At 32.7% G+C, this 12468-nt stretch overlaps 1 protein-coding gene across 14 annotated transcripts in view; it reads left to right on the top strand.

The window, feature by feature from the left end:
• Ahi1 (Abelson helper integration site 1) overlaps positions 1-12468 on the top strand; it is a 187811-nt gene that overhangs the window by 25108 nt on the left and 150235 nt on the right. For all 14 annotated transcript variants that reach the window (XR_010041922.1, XR_010041923.1, XR_010041921.1 and 11 more), the window contains 4 exons: positions 676-771; positions 5132-5317; positions 6623-6772; positions 10610-10742. Coding sequence is in view for 9 of the 14 variants with exons in the window: in XM_063232985.1 (XP_063089055.1) it covers positions 676-771; positions 5132-5317; positions 6623-6772; positions 10610-10742 (565 nt within the window). In the remaining 5 variants the exon portion in view is untranslated. The remainder of the gene's footprint in view (positions 1-675; positions 772-5131; positions 5318-6622; positions 6773-10609; positions 10743-12468) is intronic.

The following is a 12468-nucleotide window of genomic DNA, read 5'->3' as shown; positions in this document are numbered from 1 at the left end:
CAAATATTTGATAGGTGCCAGTAAGTACAAAATGAGAGCCCCTGGCATACTGACAGTCTCTGTGGTGGGTTTGTTTTGAGTCTTTAAGCTTTAGTATCCAGATAGGATGGTGGTATGAAAGAAATCCTAATTTTAACGTGTCTAAAAAGAAAGGCAGGTAGGCAAGGCAAAAATATAGAAATATGGTCCTGAGTTTCTAAAATAATCCTTTGAAGACTGCTCTAATACAAGGAAAAATGATCAGAATTTCAGAACTGTATGCCTATATGTTAAGTGCCTATACTATATTTGAAGTATTTTAAATACATTTTAAAATTTTTAATTGACATGTACTTATATGTATCTGTGAGTTTTACGGTGTGGCATTTTAAGATATATATATATACACACACAATGTGTGATCAGATCAGGGTGATAGGAATATCTATCATATTTTATATAATTACTACTTTACTTTGCACTTGAAATAAGTCTTAACAAAGGAATTAATAAAAGATAAATAATCAACTCTTAATAACTGAATTGTGTTAACTTGGGGATGAATGAAATGAGATTAAAATGTTTTTATTCTCTATAAAGCAAACATTTTTAAATATCAGAATACTTTAATATTATATAAAATATTAAATTTAAACAGCCTAGTGTTCTTTAAAACAGTTTTTAATTTTTTTCCAGATTCTTGATTCTTTAAGCATGGATAAAGTTAAGAATAACTCTGAAGTTCAAAACCAACAATGTGGCTTTCGGAAAATTGCCTGGGCCTTTCTTAAGGTGTGTTTTTTATCCATTTTAAACACATGTAAAATAATCTCTGAATTTGATTCATGTTGTTAACCGAAGCTCAGGGAGGTTCTTTAAGAATGTTAGGTGTTGATTGATTGCCTAGCATGTGTCAGTTACACTTTTTGCCCTGAAGATTCGAGTACTGAAATGACACATATAGTCTTTCCATCATTTATTCAGTTCTATCAATTTTAAGCCATTTCTGTGAGCTAGCCACTGTTTTAGTTAGCAAACTGAAAGAAGACAAATCCCTTTACTGTATCAGCTACACATGCTAGCAAGAGTTACTTGCACAATTTGTTACCCAATTACATTTTTTACAAATTCTGTAAAGAATTATGGGGATAAATAAGGAAAGCAAGGGTCCTGTGGTATCAGGAAAGGTTTCCTAAGGAAGAGTTTTTACCTTAAGCATTAACTAGCTAGGAGCAGTGTAGAAGAGAATTCTAGTGAGTAAACACAATATATACAAAGACAGACTGGGAGGAGCAAGTTGCATTTACATAGCCAAGAGAAGGCCAGTGAGTTCTGTGGACAGAGACTAAGACAGAGAATGGTGTGTGAAAAGATCCTGATTACACAGGGACTTCTAATCAAGATAAAATCATAAAGAACAATGGAAAACAGAGAATTTTAAACAGAAAAATAAACTAATTAGAAGACTATTTGAACAGAATAGAATGTAGAATGGGAGAGTTTAAGAAACTCTTGCAGTAGTCTAGGTACACAATGATGGTGTCTTAGATTAAGATGTTTCAACAGAGAAATCTTGAATAGATTAATATTTAAAAAAGAAAGGGGCTGGGGATGTGGCTCAGTGGCAGAGCTCTTGCATCGTGTGCACAAAGGCCTGAGTTTGATACTCAGTACCCAGTACCCAGTACCCAGTACAATATATTAAAAGAAAAAGAAAATAAAAAGAAAAGGGGCTGTGATGTCACTCAGTGATTGAGTGCTTGCCTAGCATGGGTTTGATGTCTCAGAGCTTGAAAAAAAAATTTACATGTACTTTCTTATTTTTAGGGTTATTTCTGTCTTTGATATAAGTTTGAATTATGAAATCTTTGAGTTTGTACCATGTGTCTCATAAAAACTTTTTTGGGTGTTTCCATCTAACAAATACTTACTGTTTCTATGAAACATGAGTCATTGCTCACTCATAAATAGGCATTGTGCTTGCCTTCCAGTGTAAGTTTTTGTGTAAAAATGCTACCATATATGGTTATGTGTTATGTAGTAAAGGCTGTGAAAACTCAGTTTGGGAATTGACTCCTTGTTGAGGCTGGAGGAAATCTTTAGAAAAGGTGTGGTCTGAGTGGCAGTCAGGTTGACTGTTGTGAGGAAGTAACACAAGAATCACTTGGTTCAATGTACCATCTTAGATTCCTCTAACTTGTTAAACCTTTTTCTAGACCCATTCCTAGTACTAATTTAGATTTTAAAACAAACAACAACAAAAACCAGCAAACCAAACTAGAAGATTCACATTCACACAGCAAACTTAGCTATATAATAGTTTATTAGAAACTACTCTTGTTCCTTCTGCATTAAAGTTTGTACAAACCTTCTATATTTATCATAAATTGAAATTAAGGAACAGTAACGGATACTGTTATATGTCATGTGTATTTTTATTCCTTTATTTACACCATTGGCAGAAATGACAATCAAGCATTCTCCTTCTCTCATCCCCATCCCCATCCCCATAAAGGTAAGGTATTCCATACACTTTCCCTTTGTAACAGTATCTTCTTCATTTTATAAACTTTTTGATAAGTTTGTTGGAGTTTTTTAGTTCTTATTTTACTAGATGTCTTTGTATTTAATACATCACTGCCCTGAAATATCGTAGCATCACTAGCTCCCAGAATATTAATGACACACAGAAAATGCTTGAAGAATATCCATTGAAGGAATTACTGAGGAATTATTGAAGGAGTGGCTAGGGTTAAAAAACTCATTTTAGGAAAGTAGCATGAATCAAGTTAAACTCTACATGTTTTACTAGCTATACTTGGTTGCAGGATGTCTTGGATAATTGTAAAGTTATAGTGGTTTATAAGGTTGCATCATAATTCTCAGTTACAATTCATGTTTCAGGCTCTTTATGATTCTTATAGCACCTCTGTGTGACTGTTCTTTTAAACTTAAAGTAATGAAGACTCATTATTTAACTCAACATTACATAATTTATGACTATAATCAGGGTCCTGACTTGATCTTATTTGTTCAGTTGTTTAAGCAGCATAGCAGTCTAAACTGGATTCCCCAGAGAATTGTAAAACAACTAATGGAAAGTGTGTTTGGAAGCTGGGACTGGCTTCTTAAAAGTTATTATGATAAGTTTTGTACAGATAATAGGAAGGCTTATGAAAGTATAGTAAGGTAGTGCTTAATACTTAATGATTGAGTGTTATTACTCAATTTGAAATTGATTTTCACCTCTCTGTATCATTTGACACATCACAGTGTCACCCCCTGTGCTTACATCCCTTATTTTCTTTACATCCTTTGCTAGAGTGTAAGTAGACATTTTGCAACCTCTATTTGCTTATCTATGCATCATTCCTATACCAAATCTGGATTTTCTTTCTACCTATAAAGCTTTTCCAATCAAATTACAAATATTTCTGTTTTGTAGATTTGCATATTGTTCTATTACTGTTATATATCACTCTCTTGAAACTCTGTTACTTTGGCTTTCTTGACCATTCTTTCCTGACTTTCCTTATGTCATTCCTTCATGATCTTTTACCTGCTACTGTAATGTCAGTCCTACTCATAGATAGATCACGTTTTTCTTGGAACCAGTTTTTTTTAACCTGTTCTTCAGAATTATAAATGTAATTAGTTACTGCACAGTTCAACTTAGATGGCTCTAGATATCTCAGACTTCCCTGAAGTAAACACCTTACCTAACCTTCTATTTCCCTTGACTACTGAATTGTTACTTTTCTATCTTATTAAGACAGTACCAGATGCCCAAAATAAAGGAAGGATAGATTTATTTAGCTCACAGTTTGTGGAGGTTTCAGTTCATGATCAGCTGGCTGCAAGGCAGAGTGGCATGACATGGAGGCAACAGTTCAAGGTGGCGGAAGACAACAAAAGCAACATGAGCAAAGGAGAACAAGCCTCTTCTCCTCCTTTCTATTGTAAGGCTACCTGGCACACACACCATCTCCTCTTACACAGGATAAAGATGTTTAAAAAGTGAGGCCCCCTCCAGAATTGCTTATTAAACTTCTAAATTTCTCAAGTTAACAGTGTTATCAACCATTAAGGCTACTTTTTTCAGTTGGTAGTCCTACGACTGTCTTTCCAATTTCCCAAGTTTATGATTGTGCAGTTATGCTGTTTATTTTGGTAACCACAGTCATGTCACTAATTGAATTCAGATGAATTAAAAGTCCAATTCAGTGGTTGCACTGTCCATACTTTAGTGCTCCATCTGACCAGTGGATTCTATGTTAGATGGCACAATGGTAAAGCATTCCCACCATCGTAGAAAGTTCTGTGAATGGTAATGCCTTAGAGTCTTTCTTTGACCCTTTTTTGCCTTCCAAGTTGCTTGAATTGGTAATATGTATTATTAATCGTATCTCCTCCCTCAGTACTTACTGTTCTGATTTAAGTTATCTTCATGCTCTAGCCTAAACTGCTATAAAAGCTCTCAGTCATCTCTCTACCCTTAATTTGTATAGGATACAAAGGTTAGAAAGGTATTTCCTATTTATAATCATGGACTGGTGAAAGAGGACCTATTCTGGGTTGATGAAACTTTTTTTCTTGCAAAAATCTGCATTTATATAGCTTGAGGGTTTGTGTTTAGTAATTTTTAATAGACATTTTCAAGAAGGTAAAATGTACTATTGAAAAAATATAATGAACAATTTGAATTAGTTTAATTAAATCCATCTTAACTTTTAAAAAATTAAAACATAAAATTTTAACCACTAAAATCCTGACAGTAAACAAATGGAAATTTTGTTTCTATGTTTAAGTAACTTGTATTTTAATATTATCATTATTATTTCAAACAAATATATATTGATCACTTCATTTATGCGAAATGACATCTTGCACAGTAGTGTAAATGCTTCAGCACCAGTCTGAAGTGTTCTGAACAGGTAAAAAGAGCTGTTGGAAAGTATTTTAAAAATCATCAGGGTTACATTTTGTCAAAAAGGATCTGAAATTGCCTATGTCAGTCTTCCTTCGTTTTGTAAATCTAAGGAGTTAATGCCATGTTAATGTTTTCAAAAATAAATTTCTATTTACTGTTGCTTTGTTGGATGCATTTAGGTTCAATAAAACTAATATTTTATGCATGAATTCCTGTTTTAAGCTTCTGGGAGCCAACAGAAATGCAAATGTCAATTCAAAACTTCGCTTGCAGCTGTACTACCCACCTACCAAACCTCGATCTCAGTTAAATGTTGTTGAGGTTTTCGAATGGTGGTCCAAATGTCCAAGAAATCGTTATCCATCAACATTGTACGTAACTGTACGAGGACTGAAAGTACCAGACTGTGTAAGTTAATAACACATATAAATGTATATCCTCTATTACTAAAATTAAATGATGTAATGTCTTCTCCATTTTTATAAAAGATAGTCTGTAGTATTATTTAGTTTTCTTTGATTAAAATACCTGCAGAATGTATATTAGGCCAATAATAGTTGAAACTAAAGAGATACTTTAAACTTTAAGTGTATGTTTAAATAAATATATATTTAATATACTTTAAATGTATATTTCAAGATTAGCAAAAATGTTAGAATTTGATTTTTAAAAATTGAAGATAAAAGGATAACTTAAAACTGAGGTTGAAAAATATTTTTCTTAGAAAGCAAGTATTTTAAACTTTGCAAGCCATGTGTTTATTCCTTACCACAACTACTCAAATTTGTATTGTAAAAGTGTATAAATATATGTGGACACTGACTGAACAAATGGCTATCATATGTCACCACAAAACTATTTACAAGCCAAGTGGGGTGGTTTGTGTTTGTAATACTAGCTTTCTGGGAGGCTGAAACAAAAACATTGCAACTTTGAGACAAGCCTGAACAATTTAGTAACTTCATGAGACACTATCTCAAAATTTAAAAAGACAAACAGAAGGGCTGAGTGAAGGCCAGAGTCTCTGAACTTACTCACCAGTACTACAAAGAAATAAACAATTCATAGTAGCAGACAATAGACCAGATTAGGTATGTGTGTTATAGTTTGCAGACATCTGATTTATGTATTTCACAAGAGAAGTATTCAAATAATAAGTAGTATTTCTACAGCTGTTTTTTGAAGATTAATATTATAAATTGTTTTTACAAAGAATTAGTCCTAAACTGAAAAAAATGTTTGCTTTGTCTCATTTTTCTTATATTAATCTTTCAGATCACTTGCACATTCTGCAGGTAATATTATATACTATCACCACAGGGTTGGTTTGCATTGGTAGGAATTACGTTAAATAAGAAATGAGAATTTTTAAAACTTCAGATATTTACAGAATTTGTTTTGTAATTTTTAAGCCAGAAAGCATATATTATTTTAGAGCTGTGACATATCATCTGATAGGTATTGGGGTAAAGAAACAGAAACAAAGGGACAGAGTTATTAAAATCATTTTGTGCAACCATTGGGATCTAGTGTCCAAATTCTTAAGGATTTTTGATTATAGGACTATACATTCAAGTTGCATTTATTTTATTTAGAATCATGGATAATTTTTTGATGATGCTTTGATAAAATGTATTGTGTTGCAGTTTTAAAAACACTACTAAGCAAGAGAAAAAGATGATACAGATTTTCTCATTTTCCATTTATATCTAGATAAAGCCATCTTACTGCTCTGTGATGACTCAGGAAGAGAAAAGTAAACCAGTACATTATGAACTTCACCATGAGTCAAATTCAATAGGCACAGAGCCTGGATTAGAAGATTCGAAGGAAATTGTAGAATGGAAACGACTACCTGGACAGGTGAAATGTTTAACACTACTATATTCATTAAGATATTTATGAACTTATAAATCATAGATTCACACATAGTCACAAACTACAGATTTTTTATGTTTGTGAGAGCTATGTCTCCTAATCTTTATGAATTCATGAAATTTTTTACAACTTCTGGTTTCTTCCTGCATCACATCTTGATGGAAATAATATATGTGCATGTCCTTGTACTCTAATTTGAAAAACATGTAAGCTTTTACTAAATTTTTCTTACTTATCCTTCTAAGAAAACATTAGCAATGGTAGAAAAACATTAACAGTCAACTTTAGAAATTTTTGTTTCCAATCAGAATGTGCTATTACCAAGTACAGTTTATCCAAAATTTTAATTTATTTAGCTGTGTAACATAAAAAGAAGAACAATTATGTCTCTAGAACTCTTAATTTTCATTGTTTTACATAACATTTGTCTGTTTATGAGACCAATTTTACAGATGCATTTTAAAACCACTATATACTTCAAACATAATACAAGTTGAGCATCCCTAATCTGAAAATCCAAATTCCAGAATTCTTAAGTTGTGGAGCATTTTGGATTTTGGATTTTCAATTTAAAAATGCTCAGCCAGTATTCCAAAAATCAAAGTAACTCCAAAATATGAAATACTTCTGGTTCAAAGAATTTTGGATAAGAGCTATGCAGCTTGTATTATGAAGAGACCAACATTTAGATGACGTCCTTGGGAACCTTCCTCATTAGGGAAAAAAGAAAGCAGTCACTGGACTGTTCACCAGGTGAAGTCTGGAGGGGAAAAATAGCTATAAATATAATTATATGATTTAGTAGTTCTCTCTCTCTTTTTTTTTTTTTTTTTTTGATACCAGAGATTGAACTCATAACCTCGTGCTTACTAGGCAGTCACACTACTGAGTTAAATCCCCAGCAAAACATTTAACTTTTTTTTTTTTTTTTTGGTACCAGGAATTGAACTCATGACCTTGCGCTTGCCAAGTAGGCACTTATGCTGCTGAGCTAAATCTTTGACCCTCAATTTTAATTTCTAATATGATAAATTACTATAGCCCCATAAACAAAAACTTTTAGAACTCTTCAAAAATAGTAGCCTAAAACTAAAAAAGTTTGCGAATTATAAAATGAAGAAGATGAAATAGAATGGAGAAGTAAATTCTCCATTGAGAGAGCTCTCCAATGGAGAGTTTGCAGTGAACTGATGTGGCCAACTTAGGAATAAGCAGGGTACTTCATATGGAGGCCAAGTTGCAAATGTGTGAAAAGCACTTGTGTTCATTAGGCCCTCCAACACTTGGCTAGGATGAGACAATTTGCATGAGATATTACTAGTAGGACAGATTAAGTTCACATTACGGAGTATGCTGAATAGTAGTTTAATACTTGATTCTGTGGAATGTGAGAAATGATAATAGGTTTGATGGTAAGAGACACATTGATAACAATCTTGTTTTAATATAAATTAATGCTGGGATTGGCATGTGGTGGATTCTGAAGCAAGATACATTAGAATTAGAGTAACACAGATGGCATTTGATTCTGATATGTGAGGTGATGAGGGTCTAAACTTAAAACTGAAAGAAAAAGAGATGAATATAAGAGTTAGAAAGTAAGAACCTGCATGGTTCAGTGATTGCAGTAAAGAGCAAGAGGTGGGGTGGTACTAGAGCTGTTGAAGATCTTCATTGTCTTCTGATTTTCACTGAATGCTTATTCTGGGTAAGGACACAATGTCAAACTGGGAATACTAGTAACAGGAAAGTAGCTTCAGTGATTGTAGCCTGGTTGATTACCTCAGCTACACTTTAGGAGTAGCACAAGCAGTTAGAAAGCCTCCCTCAGTTTTTGTCTTTTTACCTCCTCTCTCTTCTAATTATCTGGTCAGAGGATGGAAGAAAGAAACGGTCATCATAGTGACTGGTACATTATTGACACATAACAGCTGTCTGTGGAATTTTTCACATGCCTAGTAGGTCATAATGTTGCTTCCTGAGCTGCCAAATCTTAATGCTGCTTAGCAAAAACTTGATACATGTCTAGAAGTTAAGCCTAACAGTCTTTGACAAAGCCCTTGGAGCTGCGCTTGACTGTTGAAATAATCCTTAGCTATTTGTAGCTAATAATGGTTATTCTAGTTAATGATATTTACTCAAAGAATAATAATAATGAGTATATTCAGAACCATCTATAATAAGGTATAGTACTCATGACATATAGTAAGGGCCTAATATATGATTAACTCAACTTTTTAAATATCAGATATAGGAACTAAGACCCACTGAAGATAAGAAAAAGTAGAATTAGGAAAAATAAAAGTAGTATTTTCAACAGTTGACATTACCACACAGAAAATTTTAGTTTTATCTGATTATAGGTAATGAAAACATAGAAATTATTAAGAAATATTAATGCAGTTATGAGAAGCAAATAAGGAGTGATTATTTGGAATATGCAGTAATCTTATCCACAAAAGATACATTCCTAAACCTCTAGTGGATGCCTAAAACCACAGATAGTACTAAACTCTTCAGAGACTATTTTTCTTCCTATACAAACATAACTGATAAAAGTTTCGTGTTTAAATTAGAATCTTTGTAACCATTTTTTATTTGTAGTAAATGGTCTTGTGTCATTCATTTTTAGGGGATCCCTTACTAAATAAAACCTGTATGTAGACTCTGCTTTTCTGATGCAACATGTCAATTGGATCTTTTTTTTTTCTTTTGTACTGGGAATCGAACTCATGACCTTGCACTTGCCAGGCAGGTGCTTATGCTGCTGAGTTAAAAACCCAGCCCCAATTGGAATATCTTTTTTGTTCATGTTTTCTGCCCACAAATTTGTGTCTTTTTCATGTTAAGCATTAATCATTCACTCAGTCCATAACTTGGAGTTTAATTTTGACAGCAAAATTAATGTAAATGTTTTTCCTCTTTTACAGTTACAGATTTATTCTTACTATGGATCTTAGCAACCTCAGCATATGATTTTTTTCTTATGTATGAACTTTTACTTTATTTCTTATGTGTGAAACTTTACTAAAGGAAGCAGTTAACAGTTCTTTTTGTCCTGTGTGAATTGCCAGCTTCACTACTCTTGTTCTTTGGAACCATTAACACAAACACAAATGCTGAGATGCCATGATAGCTGATCTCACAGGCAAAGCAGCTATTCAGTGATTAACAAGTGGGTATCATGTGCAGTGGCAATATGCTGAATGAAGAGAGTTAATTCCAGTTTTGCACATATGGTGGCGCAATTTCATCACACTGCTTAGAATGATAGAAATTTTAAAGCCATTAGCTTTATAAAATTGTTTATTTCTTGAATCTTCTTTCACTTAATATTTTCTGTCCTTACTTGCCCATAGTAATCTGAAGCCGTGGAGAGCAAAACCACAGAAAAAAGGGGAGACTACTTGTGTATTTTGGAAAGAGTCATAAAAGATGGTTATTTTAAGAAAGAAAAGGGAGCTGAACATTCACACGTAATTGGCTTAGGCTAAGACATGTAGGGTATTTATAGTTTTAAAACAAGTCATCTAAGCAAAAGTGGCTTACTAGTTGTCATGAAAGAAGAACATGACTTTTTTTGTGGCTATGTAGAAGCAGTGTGGCAGCGACAGATTCAAAGCATCAAATTCTGAGTTTTTTCTGTTCATATTTTAGATGAAGTTAGTTAGAAACAACAGATTTGGTTAATCTTATGGAGAAGTAATTATGTTTAGAAAGTAATATAGTATTTTTAAAACCTACTGTAGTAATTGAGATTAGCTACTAGCCTTTGTATTTTAATGTCTCTTAATTTATATTTTTAAAATACATGTTTTTTAGGCTTGTCGTATCCCAAACAAGCACCTCTTCTCACTAAATGCAGGAGAACGAGGATGTTTTTGTCTTGATTTCTCCCACAATGGACGAATATTAGCAGCAGCCTGTACCAGCCGGGATGGATATCCAATTATATGTGAGACATAATCCGACTGTATAGTCTATGTGATGGACATTGTTTGGCTTTAAAAATTCATTGAAATCTTGAGTAATCCTCAAAACTAGTAAATTAAAGAATACAAATTTTTTATGTAAAGAAGCAGTTCTTTTATATTCTATTAAGAAATAAAGTGAAAATATTAAATGAAAGATACTAATTTTTTAAACATGCAAGAAACATTTTTGTTAACATTTTCTATTTTAAATATAGAAATTTAGAAACATGAAGGATTAATCTCATGAAGAATTTTTCCCAATACAGTTAGATGACAGCAGTGATAATTTGAATTATGAAAGCTCACAAATTTTTTGTGTAGTAGAACACTAGAGATTGCCTCTGAAGTACCCAGAGGAAGACTTCTCATTAAGATTCGCAAGAAAAAGGCCAAGAAAAATTATTTCAGTAGCTTTAGAGTGTTTGGGGTTTTTTTGTTTTTGTTTTTGTTTTTTTTTTTTTTTTTTTAGCAAGCATTATCATGCTGTTTGAGAAGCATTAAATTTAGTCCCTTATTTTTGGCTCAGTAATGAAAGCCAGCTCTCTTCAGTGGGAAGAAGCCATCTTCTGATGGCTGTCTGTCTTAAGCACTGGATTATGATAAACTTTACATACTCAGCTTCACATACAAGGTGTTGTTGAAAAGTACAGTGAATGTTTAAATTTTAACATTTATTACAATGAAAATCATATTGACTTGAATCCATCTCAAGATATTCCCCCACCCTGCTTCAAACACACTTAGCTCATCATCCTTCCCATTTTCTGAAGCAGCTCTGTAAATGCCTTTCTGTCAGTGTTTTTAGTTGCATTATTGTTTAGTTGCATTATTGCTATCTTGATGTCCTGAGTTGATTCAAAATATTTACCCTTTCATGATCATTTTGACTTCGGGAAGAGCCATATGTCAATAGTGTCAGATCCAATGAATAACGTGGAGGAGGAAACCCCATTGCATTTTTATGAGTCTGCCTTTATGTTGGAGGGCACTCAGCAGCAGCATTCACTGTATTTTTTATCATGCCTCATTAAGACACTCACAGAAGAGGACTTCTGGAACTGCTTCAAGAGCCGCAAGAACAGTGAGATAACTATTCAAATTAATGTGTGTTCAGATTAATGGCAATGTGTCTTTCGCTGTAATTTTTAAAATTTAGATATTCACTGTGTGTTTTGATCACACTGGATAGCAGTTAATTTTTTTTTCAGCAGGGATTCCAATTGAGTTGACTGGAACTTATAATTTAATATTCCTCCCCATAAAATAATAACAGATTTTTATTTATAAAATTATTTGTGTAACTTGATTAATCACTATGCTGATTTAAAATTCACCAAAAATCTATGTGTAGAGGGAGAAGATTTTTGGGAAACATGCCCCAAAATTCTAATGCTACTGATTTATTTCTTTTGGTTAATGAAAGAATTATTTTCATTCTGATTTACATGTTTTAAATTTCTGTGATAAAGTAACTACATTATACTTTAATTGTTCAGGATGCTATTGTTTAGATGTATGTATTGCTTAAATCTCAAAAGCCAGAAAATGGAATATTTATTTTTGGTTTATGTTCTGTCTAAACTTAGAATTTGTTTAGTTTGTTAATGTTTAGGTTAATATTTTTCACCAATTTGGTGATTATCCAGTCAGTATTTCTTCATATTTTCTTTGCCTCTTTCTCTTTATTCTTTTTAAAATTTTTTTTTT

Source organism: Cavia porcellus, unplaced genomic scaffold (assembly GCF_034190915.1).
Source record: "Cavia porcellus strain 051 isolate PalLab524CR breed Dunkin Hartley unplaced genomic scaffold, mCavPor4.1 scaffold_22, whole genome shotgun sequence".
Classification (NCBI taxonomy): domain Eukaryota; kingdom Metazoa; phylum Chordata; class Mammalia; order Rodentia; family Caviidae; genus Cavia; species Cavia porcellus.
The sequence above is the reverse complement of the archived record's forward strand: the minus strand, read 5'-3'. Positions and strand labels throughout refer to the sequence as shown.